The sequence below is a fragment of the Jaculus jaculus genome, chromosome 5 (assembly GCF_020740685.1).
Source record: "Jaculus jaculus isolate mJacJac1 chromosome 5, mJacJac1.mat.Y.cur, whole genome shotgun sequence".
In the NCBI taxonomy this organism is placed as follows: domain Eukaryota; kingdom Metazoa; phylum Chordata; class Mammalia; order Rodentia; family Dipodidae; genus Jaculus; species Jaculus jaculus.
The window spans coordinates 74,559,314-74,584,843 of record NC_059106.1 but is presented as its reverse complement, the minus strand read 5'-3'; the positions used below and the strand labels follow the sequence as shown (position 1 = coordinate 74,584,843).

The following is a 25,530-nucleotide window of genomic DNA, read 5'->3' as shown; positions in this document are numbered from 1 at the left end:
GTGTTGACCACACAGGAAGAGGAACAGGTTTGAGGCAAGAAGATAATCTAAGAGGCAGTTGAATAAGCAAGTGTGAGGCTCTGGGGAAAAACAAAGCAAGTGATCATGAAGGCCAATGGGTGGGTGAAATGGTTCTGGAAGAGCATGGCCAGTGAGAAGGGGAGGGCAGTGCAGGCCCTTGAGGAGTGCTAGGAAAGGTGAGCAGAGAAGGAACCCACAGGAACCCGAGGAAGGTCGCTAGAGAGGCAAGAGGATAACATGTGGATGCCAGCGCTGTGGCTGATGGGTGCTGGCCCAGCACCAGGAAAGAGTCAGACGGAATCCGTGGGAGGACAGAGAGACCAGGGTCAGGACTGGCAGTTCATAGGAGTCCGGAGGAGCTCTGTTCTAGCTGGAGGAGGAAGCGCAGGTGGTCGCATTTCCCACCTGAACATAGGAGCACAGCTCAAGTCCAGTCCAGGTGAGCAAAACTGCTTAGGACTGGACTCCAGCTCCTCTCGCGTGCCATGGTCAAGAGACTTGCTGGGAGTCATGGGCACGCATGCAATCCCCGTAAAGGGAGGCTACATGAGGAGGATTGCAAGTTTGAAGTCAGCCTGGGCTACATACCTAGATCTTATATCAAAAAATTAAAAATGAGGGCTGAAGAGATGGTTTAGTGGTTAAGGCTCTTGTCTGTGAAGCCTAAGGACCCAAGTTCGATTCCCCAGTGCCCATGTAAGCCAGATGCACAAGGTGGCACATGTATCTGGAGTTCATTTGCAGTAGCTGGAGGCCCTGGTACACCCAATCTCTCTTTCTCCCTCTCTCTCTCAAACAAGTCAATAAAATTAAGTTAAATTAAAAAGAATAGATGGGCTGGAGTGAGGGCTCGGTGGAGCAAACGTGAAGATTTAAGTTTGGGTCCCCAGCACATACATAAAAGCTGTGTGTCCTGGTGCCTGCCTCTAATCCCAGCCCTGGGGAGGTGGAGGTGGCTGGATCCCAGGGTTTGCTGGATAGCTTGTCTAGAAGAACTGATGAGCTGCAGGTTCAGTGAGAGACTGTCTCAATGAATAAGGTGGGAAGTGATAGAGGAAGCCACCTGACCTTACTCTGGCCTCTACGTGCATGCAACTCACGCGCACTGGTGTGCCCACACACATCCACATGAAAACAAAACCAAGCAAACGATAAATATCCAAAACTTTCTGGGCACTGTGCTAAGCACGTAATGAGCCAGGAGAGACACTGGTATTTTCTCCATTTGACAAAAGAAGGAACATGAAGCCAGGCATGGTGGCACATATCTTTAGTCCCAGCACTAGGGAGGCAGAGGTAGGAGGATCGCCATGAGTTCGAGGTCACCCTGAGACTACATAGTGAATTCCAGGTCAGCCTGGACCACAGTGAGACCCTACCTCAAAAAACAAAACATAACACAAAACACAGAAGGAATATGAAGACGAAAAGGCTGAAGAGACTTGCCCAGGACCCGCAATTAGTATTCAGTAGAATCAGGATCTATTTCTAACCATCTCCAAATTCTCAGCTCTAATTTTCCGAAGTCAGGAAGGCTCCGTGGCTGAGTTCTCACAGTATTTGTATCAGTCTCTCCACTCCATATCTAAAACTCCCAGAGAAGCAGCTGGGCTGTTGAATACACTTGTAGCTATCGGCAGGGCACGCTGCGAACGGTGACCGCTAGGCGGCGCCAGAGCACCAGCCAGCCAGCCAGATTCACCACCTCTGAAACGTCCTGCCTTTCTTCCCAACAGAGGTGGGAGAAAGGCCTAGGAGATTAGAAGGTTAGATTTTAGAGGTTTGAAACACTCCTAGAGTTTCCCAGGACTCCAGTCACACAAAAGATTCCAAGGATTCTCTGAAATGCTAAACCCAGCAAAACAAAAGCTCATTAGCCGGGCGTGGTGGTGCATGCCTTTAATCCCAGCACTCTGGAGGCAGAGGTAGGAGGATTGCCATGAGTTCAAGGCCACCCTGAGACTACATAGCTAATTTCAGGTCAGCCTGGGCCAGAGGAAGACCCTACCTCGAAAAACCAAAAAATAAAAAATAAAAATAAATAAACAAAAACTCACTGTGGCCTTTTTGCCTACTTCCCCTGTCATCCATTTTCCTGCAAAGCCCCAAATAGATGCCCCTTTGCTGAGACCTCAGTGGAAACGGAAGGAGATGCACGTTACTAAGGATTATCCAGAGGCAGAAACACCAGCAATGTGGGTGTGCAGCTTTAGGGAACTCACTTAATTCTATTAAAGCTCAGTCTCCTTTGATATAAAAGGGTCATAAACCGGGTGTGGTGGTGCACACCTTTAATCCCAGCACTTGGGAGGCAGAGGTAGGAGGATCATGGTGAGTTCGAGACCACTGTGAGACTATACAGTGAATTCCAGGTCAGCCTGACCTAGAATAAGACCCTACCTCAAATAAAAGGGGTGGGGGGAAAATAGCCAAAGGACCTGCTTCACTGAGGGCCAACACAGTTCAGGCTGGACCTGTCGTGCTGTCTCTAAAGAGAATCATCACCATAGTTAGGGCAGGGACTGTGTGCCCAGTACTTTGCAAAACCCCAGGCAGCCCATAAATTGTGACAAAAGATGTGGAGGTCTCCTGATATACACAATGGATTCGTCACAAACTTACAAATCAAGTTGCAGATGAAGTGTGCTAGCTTTCACCAACAGATCGTAAAAAAATGTAACAAGAATCCACAACACTTCACACACTATATGTTGTGACTAAAACAAAAGGTGCGTTTTTGAAAAGAAGAAGGAAAGAATTTTGTTTAGTTGAACAAAGAGAATCCCTAGTAAAATGTTTCTAGAACATTGATAACGCTTAGGTTCCCATAGCTCCCCCAGTTTCCCCAAATTTCAGTACACTTCATTTTGTTCAATTTCTGACCGCAAGCTTGAGCCCTGTGAAGGCAGACACTACATTTATTGTGTTTAGTGTAAAATAGGCATAGTATTAGAAGGTGCTCATGGGCTGGAGAGATGGCTTAGCAGTTAAGGTGCTTGACTAAGTAGCCTAAGGACTCAGGTTCATTTTCCCAGTACCCACATAAACCAGATATACAAAGTGGTGCATCTGTCTGGAGTTCATTTGCTGGAGTCCCTGGCATGCCATTCTCTCTGCCTGCTCCCTCTCCCCCCCCCCACAGAAATAAATATAAAAAGAAGAAGAGGAGGAGGAGGAGGATGAAGATGCTGCTGCTGCTGGGCATAGTGGTGCACACCTTTTATCCCAGTACTTGTGAGACAGAGGTAGGAGGATCACTGTGAGTTTGAGGCCATCCTGAGACTGCATGGGCTAGAGTGAGACTCTACCTCGAAAAAAGAAGAAGGTGGGTTGGAGGGATGGCTTAGCAGTTAAGGCACTTGCCTGCAAAAAGCCAAAGGGCCCATGTAAGCCAAATGCACAGATGCACAAGGTGGCACAGGTGTCTGGAGTTCTTTGCAGTGGCTGGAGCTCCTGGTGTGCCCATTCTCTCTCTCTTAAATAAGTAAAACTTAAAATAAAAATAATTAAAATAAAGGTGCTCATGAAAAGTTGTTAAACATGCATTGGGCTGGGGGATATGGCTCAGCTGTTAAAGGTACTCCCTTGCAAAGCCTGCTGGTCTGGGTTCAATTCCCAGTTTCCCAGTAATCATGTAAAGCCAGATACACAAAGTGACATAGGTGTCTGGAGTTCGTTTGCAATGGCAAGAGGTCCTGACATACCCATATTCTCATTTCCTCTCTCTCTCCCTCTCTTGCTCTCTCGCTCTCTCTTCTCTCTCAAATAAATAAAATTATTTAAAAATAGGGGCTGGGGCTAGAGATATTGCTTAGTGGTTAAGGCACTTGCTTGCAAAGCCTAAGGACCCAGGTTTGAGTCTCCAAATCCACATAAGCCGGGTGCACATGGTGGGGCATGCATATGGAGTTCTTTGCAGGGGCTGGAGGCCCTCGCAAGCCGCTGGAAATGAACTCCAGACACATGTGCCACTCTGTTCATCTGGCTTTATGTGGGAAGTGGGGAATTAAACTGGAGCTGCAGGCTTTACAGGCAATTGCCTGTAACCATTGAGCCATCTCTCCAGCCCTAATTTTTTTTACTTAAAGCACTAGAAGGAGGAGAGGGGACAATGATATGAAGTACTACAGATTTCAAAAACAATCTCCAGTAGTAGTTTATGCAATAGAATGTGTCCTTGGTGTGGAGGGGACTTAAACTGGACATGGTGGCACATGCCTTCAGTCCCAGCACTTGGGAGACAGAGGTAAGAGGTTCGTTGTGAGTTCGAGGCCACCATGAGACTACAGGTCAGCCTGGGCTAGAATGAAACCCTACCTCAAAAAAAACAAAAAAAAAAAAAAAGAAAAAAAGAAAAGAAAGAAAAAAAGAAAGGAAAGAAAGAAAGAAAGAGAAGGAATGAACAAATATGGGCACACCAGGGCCTCTAGGCACTGCAAACAAACTCCAAATGCATGTGCCACTTTGTGCATCTGGCTTTTTATAGGTACTGAGAATTGAACCCCAGGTCATTAGCCATTAGGCTTCCCAGGTAAGCATCTTAACCACTGAGCCATCTCTCCAACCTAGCTTTAAAAAAAAAAAAAACTTTTTTCTTTTATTGTTGTTTTTTAATTTTTCAAGGTAAGGTTTCCCTGCATAGTCTCAGGGTGGCCTCAAACTCACAGCTATCCTCCCACCTCAGCCTCCCAAGTGCTGGGAATAAAGACATGTGCCACCATGCCTGGAAAAAATAAACATTTTTTTTTTTCTTTTGAGGCAAGCCCAACAGACTGGCCTTTTTTTATTTTTATGAGAGAGAGAGAGAATTGGCAGGCCAGGGCCTCCAGCCACTGCAGGCGAACTCCAGACATATGTACCCCCTTGTGCACATGTGTGGCCTTGTGCGCTTCTGTCACTGCATGGCTGGCTTCCATGGAACCTGGAGAGTAGAACATGAGTCCCGAGGCTTCGCAGGCTTAACTGCTTATTCATCTCTCCAGCCCAATAAACAATTTTTAAATTTTATTTATTTGCAAGCAGAGAGAGAAAGATAGAAGGGAGACAGGCAGAGAAAAAGTGGGCATGCCTGGACCTCTAGCCACTGCAAATGAACTCCAGATGTGTGTGACCCTTGTGCATCTGGCTTACATGAGTCCTGGGAAATTGAGCCTGGATCCTTTGGCTTTGCAGGCAAATGCCTTAACCACTAAGCCATCTCTCCAGCCCCCAATAAACACTTTTTTTGTTTTGTTTTTCGAGGTAGGGTTTCACTCTAGTCCAGGCTGACCTAGAATTTACTATGTGGTCTCAGCCTGGCCTCAAACTCATGGTGATCCTCCAACCTCTACCTCCTGAGTGCTGGGATTCAAGGTGTGTGCCACCACGCCCAGCCCAATAAACATTTTTTTAAACATCTTTATATATTTTTTTTTCTGTTTTTGTTTTTCAAGCTAGGGTCTCACTCTAGCCCAGGCTGACCTGGAATTCACTACGGAGTCTCCGGGTGGCCTCAAATTCATGGCAACCCTCCTATCTCTGCCTCCCAAGTGCTGGGATTAAAGGCATGTGCCACCACGCTGGCACACATCTTTGTATTTTCTAAGTCTTATGTATTGTTCAAGAATGTTTTCTTGGGGCTGGAGAGATGGTGTAGCGGTTAAGCGCTTGCCTGTGAAGCCTAAGGACCCCGGTGCGAGGCTCGGTTCCCCAGGTCCCACGTTAGCCAGATGCACAAGGGGGCGCACGCGTCTGGAGTTCGTTTGCAGAGGCTGGAGGCCCTGGTGCGCCCATTCTCTCTCTCTCTCTCTCTCTCTCTCTGCCTCATTCTCTGTCTATCACTCTTAAATAAATAAATAAATAAATAAATAAATAAATAAATAAATAAATACAACAACAAAAAAAGAGAGAATGTTTTCTTACCAAAAAGTATTTAAATTTTTACTCTGGCCTTTCATAATCTGTTTTTGTTTGTTTGTTTGGTTTGTTTGTTTTTTGAGGTAGGGTCTCATTCTAGTTCAGGATGATCTGGAATTCGCTATGTAGTCTCAGGCTGACCTCACAGCAATCCTTCTACCTCTGCCTACCAAGTGCTGGGATTAAAGGCATGCACCACCACACCTGGCTCATGGTCTATTATTTTAATATTTATATCCTCAGTTAATTTTTTGAGGCTTATAGTTTTGGTATGATATAGAAAAAAATTTGAGGTAGGATCTCACTCTAGTTCAGGCTGCCCTTAAATTCACAGCAGTCCTCCTACTTTAGCCTCCTGAATACTTGGATGATAGGTGTGAGCTACCACACTCAGAAAATGACACACTGGTTTTGATTGGAATTGCATGGATTTCTGAAAATTAATTAGGTAAGTTTGTAACATTGAGTTTTCCTATCCAGTAGATGAATGACTCTCCATTCATCCAGGGCATCCTTGCTTCTGAAGAGTCACATACAATTAGCTGGAACCTCTAGTCTGTGGCGTTTATTCAAAGCCTTCCTTCCCTATGATGCTTTCAATCAACTTTACTTTTGGACATCAGCTCTCACTAAATTGGTTCATTTGCAACCCTGTGTGATGTGCTGTATTTCCAAAGATGTCTTACTGTCTAAAAATATTTTTATTTATTTATTTACTTATTTGCAAGCAGAGAGAGATAGAAGAGAGACAGATAAGAGAGAGTAGGCGTGCCAGGTCCTCTGGTCATTGCAAACAGACTCCAGATGCATGTGCCACTCTGTGCATCTGGCTTCATGTGGGTACTGGTGAATTAAATTAAGGTCCTTAGGCTTTGCAGGCAAGTGCCTTAACCGCTGAGCCATCTCTCCAACCCAAGATGCTCCACTCTTTGCATCTGGCTTTGTGTGGGCATTGAGGAGTCAAACCCAGACTGGCAGGCTTTGCAAGCAAACACTTTAAACTGCTGAGACATCCCTCCAGCCCCAAAGGGACGTTTTTCTTAGACTGTGTACTCATCTTTAAGATGTGACTTAGAAGTAGAAAGGGGGATGGGTGGTGGGCGCTTGTGTAGGAAAGACTGAAGAGCTGCATGGCCACCGGCCAGTGTAGATGCCAACTGTGTCTTGCCTCCGTGAGGGTTTGGGCCTCACTGGTGGCTTCCTAAAGATCAACTTTTCAAGTAGAACAGAAGCAGGGAGGCAGGGGGAGGGGACGCCTAGAGGTGGGCACAGAAAGCTTCGCTATAGCCGGCAGTGAAGCAAAGAGGAGGAGGCCAATGGAGAATTCTGGAAGTGGCTGATCCAGGAAGGACTTTGTTTGCGATGTAACATGGCAGGAGCCCGGTTAACCATGGACAGGAAGGAGCCAGCGAGGAAGGACCAAGGTGGGTGGAGACAGAGCCTGGGCACTGGGATAGAAAAATCCAGCTAGAGAGAGATAGTTTAGCGGTGATGGTGCGCGCTTGCGAAGCCTAAGGACCCAGGTTCGATTCTTCAGGTCCCACGTAAACCAGCTGCACATGTGTCTGGAGTTCGTTTGTAGTGGCGTTTCCAGGCCCTGGCACAACCATTCTCACTCTCTCTCTCCCTCTCTTCCTCTAATAAATAAAAATGAAAATCTTGTTGTTTTTTTTTAGAGTTTTTTAAAAATTATTTATTTATTTATTTGAGAGCGACAGACACAGAGAGAAAGACAGATAGAGGAAGAGAGAGAGAATGGGCGCGCCAGGGCTTCCAGCCTCTGCAAACGAACTCCAGACGCGTGCGCCCCCTTGTGCATCTGGCTAACGTGGGACCTGGGGAACCGAGCCTCGAACCAGGGTCCTTAGGCTTCACACGCAAGCGCTTAACCGCTAAGCCATCTCTCCAGCCCCCCCCCCCTTTTTTTTTTAAAGAAAACCCAGCCAGGCCTGGGTCAGGCAGAGGTAGATATGGGTCAGAGGGAAGGCCGGACAGAAACTGCACCACCGTCCAGGGCCCGCAGCCTGGAATGCCTCTCGAACTTCCAGGCTGGGGCCTCTGGCAAGCCCAGGGCAAGAACCCATGGTGGGCGCGGAGGACCGTCCGGGGCGGGGCGGAGCTGGGCTCTCAGGTGACCGGCCCGCTGGCTCCCGCCCCGCCCGCCGCAGCTTCAGAAGGTCGGGCACGCCTGTCGGAGCGCAGCCTCAGCCGTCGGTGCCCCGGAGCCGGTCGCGTGCCATGGCAGCGCCTCGCAGCCTCCTCCTGCTCCTGCTGCAGGTGCTCGGACTCGCCCTAGCGCAGATCGTAAGTCCCGCCGCCCTCGGGTGCCAGGGTCTTGGGTTTGGGGTCCGAGGTTCAGGATCCAGGAGTCTGGTGATGGGCTCGGTCACCCTCTAGCCAGCAACCTCCCGGGGGTCAGCTGAGGACAGAGCCACCGCGCAGGCCCCCACCGCGGGTGACGCGCATGGTAAGAGGAGGTGGACGAGCCGGGGAGCCGGAGGGACCCTGTCCCGAGATGCTCGGCCCTGCCCGAGCCAGGCAACTTGGGGCCGGAGCTGGCGCGGGGTCCTGGCAGCCGGGAGAGCCCAGGTGGCGGTCGAGACAATGGTGCCCATTCAGCCCGTGGCTGGGCCTCCGCCCGCGCCGCCTCCCGGGGGCGCCGGCTCGGGCCAGACGCCACTGTCGCCCCGCAGAGGCCGCTCGGACCCGCTCGCGCGCTCGGGGCGGGGAGGGCGGCCGGAGCCGAACCGGACCGCGGCGAGGGTGCCACGGGGTGCCAGCCTGGCGCTTCTTGACTTGGGGAGGGTGCGGGCGCCTGGCACGAGCAGGACTTCTGCCAGAGTCGAGGGTGGTGGGCCACTCCAGGGAGGACCCAGGGCGATGCTGGGGAGAAGATGCTTCTAGTGGGAAAAGTCCTCGCATCCCTTCCTCATGACGCCTTTCTCTGCGCGGCCCCTTTTCTGGTCGGGCTTTACCGGTCACAGAGGGAGAGGAAAAAGTGTTTGTTCACTTGTGTACCAAAAATTTGTTTAAAAAAAAATAAAAAAGGCCAGGTGTGGTGGCGCACGCCTTTAACCCCAGCACTGGAGATACAGAGGTAGGAGGATCGCCATGAGTTCAAGGCCAGCCTGGGACTACATGGTCAATTCCAGGTCAGCCTGGGCTAGAGTTAAACCCGCTCTTGCGGGAGAAAAAAAAATCAACAAAGAATATTTCGAGCTGCCATTCGTTGAGGGCCACCCCTTACATATTATCTGTGATTTTACTTGGGCCATCAGCATCTCCATCTATTGCCCACTACCACAGCTCAAGAACCACGAGGTCCAGGGGAAGGAAATGGCAGACCTAGGAGGGAATCCTTCCTCTCTCTCTCTCTCAAAGACCACGAACCCTTAATCTCTATGTGCGTGTTTTTCGTATTCTCAGATTGTGGCCCTTAATAGCATCCCCCTACAGTCCTGTTTAATAAGATAACGGGCACGATGCCACACGGTGCCCAGCACACTGCAGACTCTACGGGAGTGGGCGGCTCTGTGGGAGGCATCCTTTCCCGCAGCACTAAGATCTCGGCTCCCCGGTCTCCTGCAGCCCCTGGGACTCCCAGCTCCCAGCACTGAGCACTGTCCCCTTGTGCGTGTTTTCAGAGAGGTCCACCCGGAGAGCCAGGACCCCCGGGCCCCCCAGGGCCACCAGGAGTGCCTGGTTCGGACGGTATCGACGTGAGTGTCTACTGTGAGACCCGAGTGGGGCGGGGAGGGAGCAGCCCACAAAGGACAGCTTTGTGAGCGCGGGGTGGGAGCCCCGGGCGGTGGAGCGGCCCCTGGTCGCCGGCGGGCCGCGCGGGCCAGGACCACAAGGAGCGCGTTTGTTCCGTGAAAACCTCAAACCAACCCTGAAATTCTGAGCCGGTTAGAGCTGCCCGCGCCGCGCGCGCCACAAGGAGCTGCTGTTCTGTCTGCCGGCCTCGGCTCACAGCGAGTCCTTATTCCTCTCCCGCCCTCCCTCCTCCTTGCTGGTAGCAGATGCCTTAACCTCCCATAGCACGCCTGGCCACCTCTTCAGGGTCCCTGGGGAAACTTGGCCAGCCCGGCCAAGTCTCCTGTCTCTTTCTTTCCTTCTGCTTTTGCTTCAGAATCAGTTGGACTTGTCCCCTGGCCTCCTTTGCTTGCTGAGGGTTAAATACCTCATCCTGGAGGCTCCCCCAGGAGGTCCACTGGATATTTGCCTTCTGGACAGCCTTCTTTTCAGCTTGGTGCCCCCAACCCCCAAACACAGGGTCCCGGGCCCTCAGCCAAACTGTAGAAGCTGCAGGCTTTGGAATGCCTGGAGGCCTCTCTGGGGCTGAATCTGACCCAGGGTCTTCTGTCACTTAGGTCCTTTGTTTCCCAGGCAAGAGGGCCTTAACCACTAAGCCATCTCTCCAGATTTTTTGTCACTTAGGAAATCGCTTCTTCCTTGCTTAGGATCATTTTGAATCTACCTCACTTGGCCCTTATCTCTGCTTCAGCCTCTGCTTTTCCTAACCAGGAGCAGCTGCCCACCTCCCTTTCTTCCCTCTTTTCAGGTTTCTCTGACAGCCTCAGCATTCTCCCTGTGCTTGCCTAGCCCAAGGGGCATGGGCCCAGCTAGCTTGGCCCACAGCCCCCCTTTGCAGGCCTCATAGCTAGCACTTTACAAACATAAACATCCCCAAAACACAGTTCTGTATCTGAACACCCCTCTCCAGTTAGCTGGGTTGGTCTCCATGCACCTACATTTTATTTGTTTGTAAAATAAATTTTATTTATTTATTTGATAAAGAGAGAGAGAGGGAAAACGGGGTGTACCAGGGCCTCTAGCCCCTGCACCACATGCATCTGGCCTACGTGAGTACTGGGGAATTGAACCTGGGTCCTTAGGCTTTGCAGGTAAATACCTTAACCACTAAGCCATCTCTCTTATTTGTGTATTGAGGAATGTGGGCTATTTCCCTAAAAAGGAGTATAGAAGAGAGGAGCAAGAGAAGGGTCTTTGGGACATCCAGCCGGTCTCATGAGCCATAGGTGCTATCTCACCAACTTGTGTTTTACAGGGTGACAAAGGCCCAACAGGGAAAGCTGGCCCTCCGGTAAGTGCTTTCTCCCTTTTGATTTTTGTTCCTTCTCATTCTTGCTCTCCTCTGGCTAACATCTGTTCCCTTATGTTTTTAAGGGCTCCAAAGGAGATCCAGGCAAACCCGGGCCAGATGGGCCGGATGGGAAGCCTGGCATCGATGTGAGTACCTGAGGCTGGATAGAGACTGCTTCCGGCTTGTTCACAAATGTTGTTTAGAGGAGCAGCAGTATGGAGAATGTCTTGCCAAATCACAGGAACCTCACACCCACCCTAAGAGCCTTGAGTCTCTGGCAGCTGAGGTGCAAAGAGGGCTTTGCTTTTGGTGGGGGTGCAAGGTTGTTCCGCTTGTCCGTAGGTGGGAGGTCTTAGTCTCACATTTCTGGCCTCCAGTGGTTTCACTGTCCATGTGTGCCCTGTCCACCCATCTCCTCCAAAGCCCCAGGTACAATTCAAGAAAAGGATATCAGTTGGTTGTTATCACAGAGCTCCCAGGAGCCTGCAAAGTCACAGGCTCCTGAGGACAGCCAACTTTAGGGATATGGGAACAGTGATCTAGTGGGGGATATGCTTGAGTCATATGAAAGATGGGAGGAAGGAGAGACACACCTCATGAGTTGTGTCTGCCCTTCTGGCTCCAGAGGTGTGACCACGGCAGGACCAGTCATCACATCCCCTCCCAACTCTTCACCCACATACCCTACTAAGATTACAAACACACCCCCTCTTATGAGCCTGTGGCCGCTCTCCTCCATCCAGAGAGGTGGGCAAGAGTAACTCATTTGCACATGAGGAATCTAAGGCTCAGAAGTCGCCAAGGGTAGACATCAAACACACAGCCAGTCCAGACCCATGGTTAGATATCCTAAACCCCTAAACTGGGAAGAGTGGGGTTGTACACACAAATCTTTGGATCTTGGTTTCTAGTCTTTCAAAGGAGGATAACTGGGCAGGGGATGGGTTCCATTGATAGAGTGCTTGCCTAGCATTGTGAAGTGCTGGTTTGATTCATGTCAGCACTGCATAGACCATGGTGATGCATGTCTATTACCCTAGCACTCAGGAGGTAGAAGCAGGAGGATCAGGTGTTCAAGGTCATACTCATATACAAGTTCAAAGCCAGCCTGGGCTACATAAGAGCTAGCCTCAACAAAAAAGGAAGATAGGGGAGAGATGAGGTGAGGACGAAGTGAGTTCAACCCAGACCCATTCATATAAAAAGTCAGTTATGGCTGTACCCCAGCACTGATGGGGGGTGCAGAGACAGGAAGATCTCTGGGACCCCTGCCAGCCAGTCTAGCTGAAAAGCAGTAAGCTCCAAGTTCACTGAGATTCTGTCTCAAGGGAATAAGGCAGAAGAGTGATAGAGGAGTATACCCAACATTCTCCTCTGGCCTCTGCATGCGTGTGCATGGGTCATAAACCTTTGCATACACAGTAGTGCACATGCACACACCAAGAATGGTGGTTCTACCTGTCTGCCTCCCAGGATTCCTAAATAAAGGGAATAGGGAATGTCAAAAGGCCCTAAGCCTGAGCTAAAGAGATGCCTCAGTGGCTAAAGGTGCTTGCTTGCAAAGCCTGTTGACCTGGGTTCAACTCCCCAATACCTAGGTAAAGCCAGATGCACAAAGTGGCAAATGCATCTGGAGTTCATTTGCAGGGGCAATGGGGTCTGGAATGCCCATTTTCTCCCCCACCCCTCTCTCCTTTACTCCCTCTCCATTTGCAAATAAATAAAATATTTTTCACAAAGTCCCTAAGCCTCCACAGAGTGTGGAAGCCTAAAGAGTCCTAGACCTGTCCTGACCTTTCATTCAGGGCCAGGTTGCCCCTTGATCATGCATTCTACTTCCCCAGGGTTTAACAGGAGCCAAAGGAGAGCCTGGTCCCATGGGGACCCCTGGAGTCAAGGTAAGGGGCCTACTGGGTGCTCAGTGAAGACAACCTAGGGCCTGAGATGCTTCAGTGGACAGGACCAGGGACCCAAGAGACCCAGTCTCTGAGCCTCTCCCATTGCTTCTGCAGGGACAGCCCGGACTCCCAGGTCCCCCTGGCCTGCCGGTGAGTACCACCTGCAGGGGCACCCAGGCACCCTCTGTGGATTGGGAGGACCTGCAGAGGGATCCGTGAATCCAAATTCCTTTCCTTCTGTTTCAGGGACCTGGTTTCGCTGGACCTCCTGTAAGTCCTGATGGTAGGGGAGGGTCCCTAGGCCTCCCAACGAAGAAGAGGACAACAGAAGGGCTCCTGGGGGAGTCACTGTCATGGGGAAGGACCAGCATGTTGTGATAGTGCCATGATTGGGCTGGCTTGCTGGCGACCCTGGTCCAGCCCTCTCTGGGCCTGTCCCCTCACTGACTCTGGAACAGGCTGGTCACACTCTTCCAGACTCTCTGGGGTCACCATGGGGAGGAGGTTTCCTGTAGGGCAGGTTGACCCTCTGAGGCATCCTAGACATCCACCTCTCTGCTTCCTAGGGACCACCTGGACCTGTTGGCCTCCCTGGTGAGATTGGAGTCACAGGCCCCAAGGTGAGCGCCACCTTCTACGCTGCCTCTTGTCCTTGCCAAGCTGGCGTGCTGGGATGGACTGGATGGGAGTTTCTGGGCTGCTTTGGCCCATGGGAAACTCCTCCAGGTCTGGGCAGTGTCCTCCCCCATTGACCCTACTCTGCAGTAGGTCTTTCAGGGAGGCTAAGGGCTGGCCCCAGTGAAGGCTCTCAGGAGATGCCTTGGAGAGTAGCCTGGATGGAGCAGGGGCCGGAAGTAGAGGAAGGGTAGGGTACCTGGGCCAGGCAAGCATGGTGCTATCATTTGGACTCCTCTTGCTTCCAGGGGGACCCAGGACCAGAGGGACCATCAGGACCTCCAGGACCCCCTGGGAAACCAGTAAGTGGACATGTTCTCCCAAGGAAGGTGCTTGGGATGAAGGTGGGTCATGCCAGGCCCTGTCTTCATGCTTCTCCTCTTAGGGCCGCCCAGGAACCATCCAGGGTCTGGAAGGCAGTGCAGACTTCCTGGTGAGAGGCAGGGGGTTCAGGCGGGGCTGACAAGGTTCTTCCCCCACACCTCACCCACCCCCCCTGTACACAGTGAGGAGGGGAGGTGACAGGGAGGAGGGATGTCTGTTTGGGAGTTGGGGAGATGGAGATGTGTTGACCAGCTGGCCCAGGTCACACAGATCTCAGGGCCCTGTGGGATTTCCTTTCCAGTGTCCAACCAACTGTCCAGCGGGTGTGAAAGGCCCCCAGGGGCTGCAGGGAGTGAAGGTGAGAGTTGCTGGCTCTTGTCCTGGGAGGATGGAGCATGTGATTGGATGGAACCCAGTCCTGAGCTCTCTCTTTCTCTTCAGGGACATCCGGGCAAACATGGGGTTCTGGGTGATCCTGGCCGCCAAGGGAAGCCGGTGAGTGTGGGAGCTGAGAGCCAGGGATGGGGCCTGTAAGAGACAACTCTATCAAGGCCTGTTCCCTTTCTCAGTCCTTCGCCTGTGGCTATGGGCTCAAGGAGACAAATCCTTGGGCTGGCAGGCAGGACACCTACTCTCCAGACCAATGTGACTTGGGTCAAGTCCCTTCTCCTCGCTCCTGCTCCATTTCCCCAACCTGGGACAATCCGCTGTGTGGCTTTTCATTGTCCTTCCTGTGTGTTTGCTGGGAAAGGTGGCCGGTGACATGACTTGTCTGTGCACTTGTCTCCATCTGCCTGCCAGTCTCATTGCTCATCTTCGCTCTTAGGGCCCCAAGGGAGATATAGGTGCCTCTGGAGAACAAGGAATCCCTGGACCACCGGTAAGGAGTACCTCACTGCTGTGGCGCCCCTCTGTCACTCTGGGGGCTCTTAATGGCTGGCCTCTACCTTCTAGAAGAAACCTGTGTCTGGCTGGAAGAGTCTGAGTGGGGAAAGGTAGGATGAGGCTAGCCATCAGGAATTAAGAGGACAGGACCTAGCCGGCCGTGGTGGCACACGTCTTTAATCCCAGCACTCAGGAGGCAGAGGTAGGAGGATCACTGTGAGTTCGAGGCCACCCTGAGACTACATAGAGAATTACAGATCAGCCTGGGCTAGAGTGAAACCCTACCTTGAAAAACCAAGAAAAAACAAAAAGAGGACAGGACCAAAATCTACTGAGGTCCATGTCTGCCACTGCTGCTTTAAGTGACCCTCCCTGCCTCTGAGCCACACTGTCCCACCTAGGAGGTAAGGGCTCTGCCAGACTCAAGGGGGCATTGAGAAGGGGGGTTCAGAAAAGGTGTCATGAAGTGGGGCATGGTGGTACAGGCCTTTAATTCCAGCACTTGGGAGGTAGGAGGATCACTATGAGTTTGAGGCCATCCTGACACTACATGGTGAATTCCAGGTCAGGCTGGGCTAGAGTGAGACGGACCCTACCTTGAAAAACCAAAAAGAAAAGAAAAAGAAAAGGTGTCAGGAAGTAAGCCTTACAACTGCCCTCATTGTCATTTTCCTGTCTTGACAGGGTCCCCAAGGCATCAGGGGCTACCCAGGCATGGCAGGACCGAAAGGAGAGATGGTGAGTCCAGCACTGTCCTGCAAGGGCTCCTTATCTAACGCTCTGGTCTCCAGGTGTGGCCGGTCAGGATTGACCCATAGCCCTTTTCTTTTCCCAGGGTCCTCGTGGGTATAAAGGCATGGTGGGTTCTATTGGTGCTGCTGGGCCACCGGTAAGCCTACTTTTGCCCCCCAGCCCCAGGCTGGCACCCCCATAGCTGCCAAGCGGGTACTGCTCCTCCTAAGCCTGTGTGATTTGGATTCATGTTTCCTTGCCAGGGAGAAGAAGGCCCAAGGGGTCCACCAGGCCGAGCTGGGCAGAAGGGTGATGTGGTAAGTCCTTGGACATCCTTTTCCTGGTTAGCGTGTATGTGTGTGTGTGTGTGTGTACATATGTGCATATCAGTCTGTGTTCAGGGGTGATTGCTACAGGGATTGACAGACAGTCTGTGCTGAAAGCCCGGACTGATTCTGACTTCTATAGAAGCCATGGGATCTAGTCTTGCAGCCACTGGAGCCGGGGCCAGACAGTGACATTCCAGTAAATCAGCCATGGGGCTAATGGGATTTGGTCTAGTTCCACATTCTCTTAACTCTTACTCATTTTTTCCAATTAATTTTTCTGAGAAGTTTTAGGTTTACAGAAAAATTGAACAGAGAGTAAAGCTAACATTTTGTTTTGTTTTGTTTTGTTTTGTTTTTCAAGGTAGGGTCTCACTGTAGCCCAGGCTGACCTGGAAATCACTCTGTGCCAGGTTGCCCTCAAACTCACGTGATCCTTCTACCTCAGCCTCCTGAATGCTGGCATTGAAGATGTATGCCACTACGACCAGCATGGACTAGAGTTTATTGAGAGCTTTTAACATAGATTTAGGCACCGGGGTTCATAAAGAGAGGAGCTCAGAGGAAGGATAAGACACACTCAAGGATGGGTGTGAGCTTCTCAAGGGACAGTCCCTACAATTTTATTCCTAATGTCATGGAGTAGCCAATCTGTCTTTAGCTTTTTTGTTTGTTTGCTTGCTTGCTTGTTTGTTTTGTTTTTTCTAGGTAAGATCTCACTCTAGCCCAGGCTGACCTGGAATTCACTATGTAGTCTCAGGGTGGCCTCAAACTCACGGTGATCCTCCTACCTCTGCTTCCCAAGTGCTGGGATTAAACGTGTATGCCACCACGTCCAGCTGTCTTTAGCTTTTCCCAATTTTCCCCAAACCATCTTTATAATTCTTGTTCAAATAAAAATATTCTGTTCCCCCACACACATACACACTTAGAAAAAAGACTATACATTGTCCTTGGTGATTGTATTTCTTTACTTAAGTGAGCTCTGATGTCTGAATGCCTGGGGCTCCCAGAAACCCTTGCACAGCTCTGCCAGCTCCTTGGTGCTGAACTGAACACCCTCCTCCTCCTTGTGCCAGACTAGAGTATACTTCCAAGTCCCTCTTGTCCAGCCCCTGTACAGAGTGACCCAGGCCACAGTGACCCTGGGACCTATTGGCCACTGGTCTCAGCTGTGCCCTTTTCTGTGCACAGCCAGCTGGTTCATCACCCTAAAGGAACCCATGTCTACCTACTTTACAGGGCAGCCAAGGTGTCCCAGGACCCCAGGGGATAACAGGCCCAAAGGGTGCAACGGTAAGTGCCAAAGGCCATCTCAGACAGAGACCGGGGTTTGATAAATTTGGCCACAGCCCTAGACTAAGAGAAGTTTAGAGTTCTAGACCAAACTCAGCAGCAGGCAAGCCAGGCCTGTAACTTGTAAACCACTTCCTTTCCTGTGCCTTAGTTTCCTCACCTGCAAATGAGGGCAATACTGTAGGCTGGCTCATGAGAAGCCTGTAGCAATCTGAGCACAGTCATCCACACAAAAGAAGGACATGGCTTGTCCCCCTTAATCCCCTCTCACTTCAGCTCCCCTTACCCAGTTGGCTAGGACTTCATGAGATCATTTCCCTCCCTGCCTGTGAAGCTGTCACAGGGGGGTGTGTCACAGGGGGGATGGCTTCACCCAGTGATCTCCCGTTGTGTTCCTTGAATTTTTTTCCTGAACAGGGTCCTCCAGGGATTGACGGAAAGGATGGGACCCCAGGCACACCTGGCGTGAAGGTACGAGTGGGGAGTGCTGGTGGGATTGGAGAGGGTCTGGTCTGTCCTGTCTTGGCCTTTTTGATCTCATTATGCTGATCCCAGAGACATCAGGGCACTCAAGTGGAAGCCACAGAGCCTCTGGCTGGGGCTCTAATTTGTCCTTCTGGTTCTCTCTCTAGGGCAGCTCTGGACAGGCAGGGCGGCCTGGGAACCCAGGCCATCAAGGCTTAGCGGTGAGTATCCAGAGGGCTGTTCAGGGGCAGGTTACTCCTCCTGGGCCTCAGCGAGGCCAGGCCCTCTGTCACTCACCTCCCAGTTATGGCCACTGAAGTCGAAATCTACACCCAAGCCGTGGCCAGCCTTGTTCCCACATCTTGCCTCATTACACTTCTGTAGATCCTGGGCCCCGTTGTTCAGGTAGTTGTTGTAACCTGCTCTCTGGCTGTTCCAATTCTCCACACTGGCTAAGTGGAATTGAACCATTTCTCCCTGCTAAGCACCTTCTGTGACTCCTCATTGCCCCAGGAAAGTCATTCAGTCTAGCCATTTAGTAAATAGGGAATATTGGCGGTACCCTAAGTGGCAGGCAAACTGATACAAATAGTGCAGATGTAATCTTTGACTTTACAGCTCCTCAGGGCCGCCATAACATGAGCCCAGGCAGCTCCCCTGCTTTGTCAGCCACTGCCTCCCTGTTCCCCTCAATGCTGCGGTGACATTGATAGCTCTCCACCTTCAGGCCTTTGCCTGGCTTTGACTCTGTTGGCTCCTGCTCACCGCTCAGGCCATCTCTACTTCATACCTTCCGAAGCCGAGTCTGTGGGTGCCCACACACTTCCTTCCTGGGGGTACCAGCTGGCCAAAGCCTGCTTCTTTGTACATGTGCAGACCCGTACTCCCGGGTGCCCTCCCCATCGGCTCTTCTTTCTCCACAAGCATGGCCTTGTCTGACAGACAGGTCACCTACTCCTCTCCCACTGGGCTTGGGGCTCGACAGCCAAGTTCATGATACCACACTGGGTCTTTCTGGCTTGTTTCCTTTGTTTTTCTTTTGTTTTTTCAAGATAGGGTCTCAATTTAGCCCAGGCTGACCTGGAATTCACTATGTAGTCCCAGGGTGACCTTAAACTCACAGCAATCCTCCTACATCAGCCTCCCGAATGTGAGTGCTGGGACCAAAGGCATGTGTTACCAAGTAGGACCTCACTGGGTGGTGTTTTTTTTTTTTTTTTTTTTTTTTTGTTTACGAGGTAGGGTCTCACTCTAACTCAGGCTGACCTGGAATTCATTATGTAGTCTCAGGGTGGCCTCAACTATCAGTGATCCTCTTACCTCTGCCTCCCAAGTGCTGGGGTTAAAGGTGTGTGTCACTGCGCCTGGCTCACACTGGGTCTTTAGTTGTTCAACCATCATTATATGGAAGAAAGCTTGGCTGGGCAGAAACTGATACAACTTCTTTCTGCAGGGTGTGCCAGGCCAACCTGGGACAAAAGGTGGTCCTGGAGACAAGGTGAGGTCACCACCCCCCAAGCTGGGGCCTGAATTGGTCCCATCTAAACAAGAGGGTTGTGGTGGATAATGAGGCATGGTTTAGGACTGTGAGGCCTAGTCTTAATTAGGCCTGGACCCCAGAGCTGAACCACCTCTTCCGGTAATCATCCTCCCCCTCTGCCTGGCTTGGATGACACAGTCTGAAATCCAGAGGGGAAACAAACTCAGGAGCCAAGAGTGCTTGACCGAGAGCATCCTGCACTCTTCATTGCTCATTTGGTTGCGTACTTGGTCCAGGGTTCTTATGCCCACTTGAGACTAATGGCTGGCTAGTCTGACTTAAGAAACTGTGTTTTCTTTTTAAAAATACTTTATTTACTTATTTATTTATTTGAGAGAGATGGGGAATGAAAGACAGAGAGAGAGAGAGAGAGAGGAAGAGGCAGATAGAAAATGGGCATGCCAGGGCCTCCAGCCACTGCAAACAAACTCCAGAGGCATGCATCACCTTGTGCATCTGGGTACTGGGGAATGGAACCTGGATCCTTAGGCTTTGCAGGCAAGCGCCTTAACCACTAAGTCATCTCTCCAACCCAGAAACTGTGTTTTCCTGCAGGGTGAGCCAGGCCAGCAGGGCCTCCCTGGATTCTCTGGTCCCCCTGGGAAGGAGGTAAGTGTCCCCTCTACTGACCCAGGGGAGCTTTGGCCTTCCTAAGTCTGAATGAAGGCCCTGACCACAGTACAAAAAGGAGTGAGGAGTAGAGCCCCAACCTGGGGAGTGTCTTGGACCCAGTGACCCAGTTCTGCTTTCTAGGCCAGCTTCTTTAATTGAAGCCAGTAAGCTGAGTCAGTTGGGGAAAAGGATGAGCCAGGTGTGGGAAGGAGGGTTCTCCTAGGCCTGCTGCTTAGCCTTTCTCCTTCCCCCAGGGGGATCCAGGCCCTCAAGGAGAAATTGGTCCCCGTGGCATCTTGGGGCAGAAGGTAAGTTCGTTCCTGGTCTAGTGGTCCCTCCCCAGGGGTCCTTGCAGCAGCAGGCACTGCCAGACCCAGGATCTTTGTGGATACTCTCTGGCAAGGTCTCAAATTAAAGTAGAACAAAGGGCACTCTGCTGGCGACGGTGGACATGGAGAGCACCTAACCTTTTAGAGGCTGGGGCCCTGGCTTGATTGGCTGCTCCAGCCGGGTGTGACCTCCTTTTTCCATTTCAGGGTGATCAGGGTGAGAGGGGGCCAGTGGGACAGCCAGGCCCTCAAGGACGTCAGGTGAGCACAGGGCTGCTGAGGTGGACAGGGAGACATGGCCAGGTCCCTCGTTTAATTTATTCCACTGGTTTCTCCTCAGGGTCCCAAGGGGGAACAGGGCCCCCCTGGAGTTCCAGGACCTCAAGGCTTGCCAGGCATCAAAGGAGATAAGGTACTATAGGGGGCTGGAAGGAACCAGGGAAAGCTGCTGGGCAGTCTCAGGCTCTTGTCTCCTGGGCCCGGAGGAGCGGGAGAGGGACGTGGTGGAGAGCGGGATGGAGGGAACCCCAAGGAACCCCCCGCCAAGAAAGGAGCTCGCTAAGCCTCTCATCGCTCTTTCTCCAGGGCTCCCCAGGGAAGACCGGGCCCCGCGGCGGAGTGGTGAGTCCCAGCGCCCCTTGCCCTGCCTCCAGGCTTGGGGCATCGGGTCTGTGCAGGGAGGCTTCGTGGCCTGGCCCCTGTCCCCGTGCTTGACCTTGTTTCTCTGTGTGCAGGGAGACCCGGGGGTGGCCGGCCTCCCGGGAGAGAAAGGAGAGAAGGTGAGCGGACATGTTGGGGGCTGGGCGGGAGTTGGGGGGCTCGGCCTGAGGTCCCCATCACTTCCTGACCGCGCTCTCCGTGCTCGTGCTCGCAGGGCGAATCTGGCGAGCCTGGGCCCAAGGGACAGGTGAGTCCTGCCATACACTCCCACTCCGATGCTATCCTCCCTCGGGGTGCTCCCGTGGGAGGACCTACCCCTCACGGCCCCGCCCCCACATCGTGGCCCCGCCCCCCACCACGGCCCGCCCACCCCGTGCCTTTTCACCCCCGCCCTTTGCCCTGGCAGCAAGGAATTCGCGGAGAGCCAGGCTACCCTGGTCCCAGCGGGGATGCGGGTGCCCCAGGAGTGCAGGGCTACCCTGGGCTTCCCGGCCCGCGAGGACTGGCTGGAGACCGAGGCGTGCCAGGATTACCTGGAAGGCAGGGTGTGGCGGTGAGTGGACACCTCCTTCAAGGTGTGGCCTATCCCCAAAGCTGGGAGTTCCCTGCCCCTCCCCCGCCCCAGCTTTCCAGAAATTGGTTCCAGGCTTTGGACCAGAGAGGATGGGGGTGACCACCCTAACTGAAATGCGGGGAGAAGGTGGGAACTGGTCGGCCCTGCTAGGCACCCGGGGGGCTTCTTTCTGAAAGACCACTCTCTGCTTTACAGGGCCGAGATGCTAGTGACCAGCACATCGTGGACGTGGTGCTAAAGATGCTGCAAGGTGAGGAGAACAGCCGCCGTTCCTCATAGCCCACTTCAGTGAACGGTCACCCTTCACCATAGTCTCTCTATGTGGTCTTGCTAACGTGCTTCCAGCTCGGTCTCCGGAGAGCCGTGGAACTAACCACCCTGGACCGTGGAATTCATAAATCACGGCCTGAGGAAGGGGGAGCTCAGAGCTTCCCTGTCTGCAAATCTAGGGACCAGGCCCATCAGGAGGTTCCAACGTCCCAGGCTTATCTTTGATCTTTCTTCCACCTCTTCCCTCCAGAGAAACTGGCAGAGGTGGCTGTGAGTTCCAAGCGGGAAGCCCTGGGTGCAGCTGGGATGGTGGGTCCCCCAGGACCTCCTGGGCCCCCTGGATACCCAGGCAAGCAGGGACCTCATGGACACCCTGGACCTCGGGGCATTCCTGGCATTGTGGGAGCTGTGGGTCAGATTGGCAACACAGGACCCAAGGGTAAGTGCTGCTCTGGGGCAAGAGTGGAGCTGGGTCAGGGGAATTTTACGAGGGCAGCCCAGGGACCTTCAGTCCCCTGCAGTCAGTCAGACACTCAGTCAAACTTCACGAGATATTCTGGTGCTCTTCTCCAGCAGCAAGTAGATGGAAATGAAGCTTTTACAGCTTTAGGGACTTGGTCCTACCTTCCCTTCCCCTCCCCTTCCCCAGGTCATCTCATTCTAGTCCAGGCTTGCCTGGAACTCGCTGTAGTTCCAGGCTGGCCTCAAACTCACAATAATACTACCTCTGCTTTCCCAGTGCTGGGATTAAAGGTGTGCGCCACCATAAAGAAATGCTTCATTTGGTCATTGGTACCCCATAAACATTTTGCCATGCATGTAGACATGGGGTGACAGATCAGAAGGGGATTAAGCCAGGCGGGCCAGGAGCCACAAGACTTGGAGGGTGTGAATCCAGTTTGTCACTTCCTCAATGTGGCCCTTGGACAAGTTACCTATTAATTTCCCTGAGCCTTAGACTTAGCTGTAATATGGAGACATTAATATACCAACCTCATAAGGCTGTGAGGATTACACTTAGAGTTCATTTATTTACACAGAGCCCTTCGTAGTTCACCATGTATTGTTGGACACTTTCCTGTAGTAAACCTTATCAGGTACACAATCATCTCCCATCCTTAGGCTCTTACTTCATTGAACCAGCCCTCCATGATAATTTCTGCTTTTCCTCTAAATTAAATTAGCACAAAATTAGAACACTTGCTATGTGAGAAACCAATATTAAAGTGGGAAGATGTGTTGTTGTTTTTTAATTCTGAAAAATCAAGACTCTCTTTTATGTCTATAGGAAAGCGTGGAGAGAAGGGTGACCGAGGAGAAATGGGACGTGGGCATCCTGGGATGCCAGGGCCTCCAGGGATCCCAGGTAAAACCTTAGCCCCACCCAGGGCTGATCTGTCTTTGAGCTTGGGTATGAAGGACTCATGGACACCTGAGTCTCTTCCATGGGGCCCCGCCTGCCAGCCAGCCACTTTGGAGTGCCTAGCAGTCTTTGGGTGGGTCTAGGACTTTGAGGAATTCCTGGGATGTACCTTAACCACTTCATGGAGGAAAAGGACCTTTATTTTTGTTTTTTCGAGGCAGGGTCTACTCTCTAGCCCAGGTAGTCTCAGGGTGGCCTTGAACTCACAGTGATCCTCCTATTTCTGTCTCCCAAGTGCTGAGATTAAAGGCATGTGCCACCATGCCTAGCTTTTCTTTTTTCTTTTTCTTTTTCTTTTTTTTGAGGTAGGGAGGACTGGCAATTTTTGCTTCCAAGACCCCTACCAGGCAGTTGGGCAAAATGCATCTATCTTCCTATGGTATCCTTGGCCTTATTCACTTACCTGAAGAATTTCTTCCATCATAATTCTAGGGCTGAGACATGAGGCCCTAATGTCTTGTTTCTCCCTCCTCGCAGGTCTCCCTGGCCGGCCTGGTCAGGCAATCAATGGCAAGGATGGAGACCGAGGGTCCCCAGGAGCTCCAGGAGAGGCCGGCCGACCTGGCCTGCCAGGCCCAGTGGGGCTGCCTGGCTTTTGTGAGCCTGCAGCCTGCCTTGGAGCTTCGGCCTATGCCTCTGCCCGCCTCACAGAGCCTGGGTCTATCAAGGGGCCATGAGCAGCCAGCCAGGAGAGAGCCCACTAGCATCCTGGGTCCTCTCTGGATAGACATGCACCCTAGTCCAGGAGGCCAGCTTTCTCAGGATTTTCTGTCTAGAACTCAGGGGTCCTGAGAATGAGGAGTTCAGCATGTGGGAGGGCATTAGTGTGAAAGGTGAGGCCTATAGGGCAAGTGTTGCTGGAGAGTCCAAGCTCCAAAGGGAAGAAGTTGGCTTTTCTTCCCAGGGCCCCACCTGGGCATGACTGACTGTCCTCTTCGTCTGCCCAATTCTCCATCAGCCATCCTATGCCTGGGGCAGTTGGACTGAGGTCTCTGCCTCTGCCTGTATTGAGCCCATTCTCCCTCTCTGGACTTGTTGGGTATTTGTTGAGGGTGAGGTGGCAATCCTTAGGCCAGCCCCACTACCACCTTCCCGTCTCCTGAGTATTTAAGCACCCATCTGATTGCTTCTGGTATTGCTATCTCCCACTTCCTGCTCCCCAGACCCACCCTGACCTTTGTGTAAATAAAAGCTCCCAATTTAGGTATGGACTAACTACTTGTGGATGGGCCTCCATTGTCTGGGCAAGGATGACAAGAGTTCTTAAAAGATGGAAAATGTGATATCCTCTAAGGGGAACATACTGATTTGAATGGGTGGTGGTCTGCTGTGTAACTTTGGGCAAATTTCTTCTGAGACTTTTTTTGGGGGGGGGGTTCAAGGTAGGGTGTCACTCTAGCCCAGGCTGATCTGGAATTTACTATGTTGTCTCAGACTAGCCTTGAACTCACAGCAATCCTACCTCTCCCTCCCTAGTGCTGGGATTAAAGGCATATGCCACCACTTCCGGCTCTTCTGAGCCTTTTTGTACACTGGTAGCAATAGCCTAGCCCTGTCATATTTATAAGCACGGCACTCCCACAGGCTTGCCAGGGTCTGTCTCAGTACCCACTGTGTTCTTGTTCTGGGGCAGGACCTTGGAGTAGATCTGGCTGTTACTCTCCTAGCTCTGAAAGAAAAAGACATGGGCTGGGATAACAAAAATCTAGGGACACTGACTCTGATCTGTATCCTTGGGGGCTCCTGTCCCATTGCTTTGGGCCAGCCAGGAGCTTTTGAAACTGAGTGACAAGTTTCCTTGGTCCAGTATTGATTTGGCCATTGGTTGTCCCCCAAATGAAGCACTGCCATCCCTAGCCCCTCCTGGAGGCCCAGGACTGCAGCCCAAGGACCAGGCTCTGCTGAAGCCTGGCTTTCCCACAGCTGACCAGTGTGCCCATTCTCTCTCAACATATATTTGCCACTGGAGACATCTCAGCCCTGTGCCCCAGTCTAAGGACAGGAAGGACAAGGTAGGGTAACACCAATGGCCACAAAGTGCTTTGCCTTCAGTGCTTCGACGAGTTCTCAGTTATAACATTCCTGGTCGCAGAGAGAGGTCCCCACTGTATGGCTGCTAGGGAGCCCTCAGAACACAGAGGCTCCAAGGCCCAGGGTGGGGCAAGAGGAGACCTGGTCTAGTTCTGGGCAGGCTCTCAGGTGGTGGTGGTAGGACAGGCTTTACACTAGATCCCATACATGGTCTAGTGTCTGAAACGTTGGGCTTCCACAGCAAGTTGTCTCTTGAAGTTTCTTTCATGTGCTGACTTAGGAGCCCTCCTTGTCCCTCCCTGAGATTTTGTAAAACTGGGTCTGCTGGACAGAACCTGATGATTCACAAATCTCATGCAAAGTAACACCTCACTTGTGACTCAGGCATTTGAAGGGGCTGAGTGGAGGCTAATTCCTAAGGACCAGTGGTCTGTCCCCTTTGTTAAGATTTCTGGTGGGTGGATTTC

General features: G+C 51.9%; 1 protein-coding gene across 1 annotated transcript; it reads left to right on the top strand.

Annotated features, from left to right (window-relative positions):
• The first annotated feature begins 7,983 nt into the window (after positions 1-7,983).
• Col9a2 (collagen type IX alpha 2 chain) lies at positions 7,984-24,247 on the top strand. The gene is made up of 32 exons (XM_004665296.3): positions 7,984-8,220; positions 9,561-9,635; positions 10,988-11,023; positions 11,107-11,169; positions 12,868-12,921; positions 13,036-13,071; positions 13,168-13,191; positions 13,488-13,541; positions 13,845-13,898; positions 13,982-14,029; positions 14,222-14,278; positions 14,362-14,415; positions 14,747-14,800; positions 15,490-15,543; positions 15,641-15,694; positions 15,801-15,854; positions 17,106-17,159; positions 17,577-17,630; positions 17,792-17,845; positions 19,078-19,122; positions 19,720-19,773; positions 20,031-20,084; positions 20,313-20,366; positions 20,446-20,517; positions 20,691-20,726; positions 20,840-20,884; positions 20,980-21,012; positions 21,172-21,318; positions 21,535-21,589; positions 21,860-22,048; positions 22,898-22,975; positions 23,510-24,247. Exons 1-32 carry the CDS (start codon positions 7,999-8,001, stop codon positions 23,707-23,709), a joined length of 2,217 nt encoding a protein of 738 aa, XP_004665353.2. The 5' UTR covers positions 7,984-7,998; the 3' UTR covers positions 23,710-24,247.
• Positions 24,248-25,530: the final 1,283 nt, after the last annotated feature.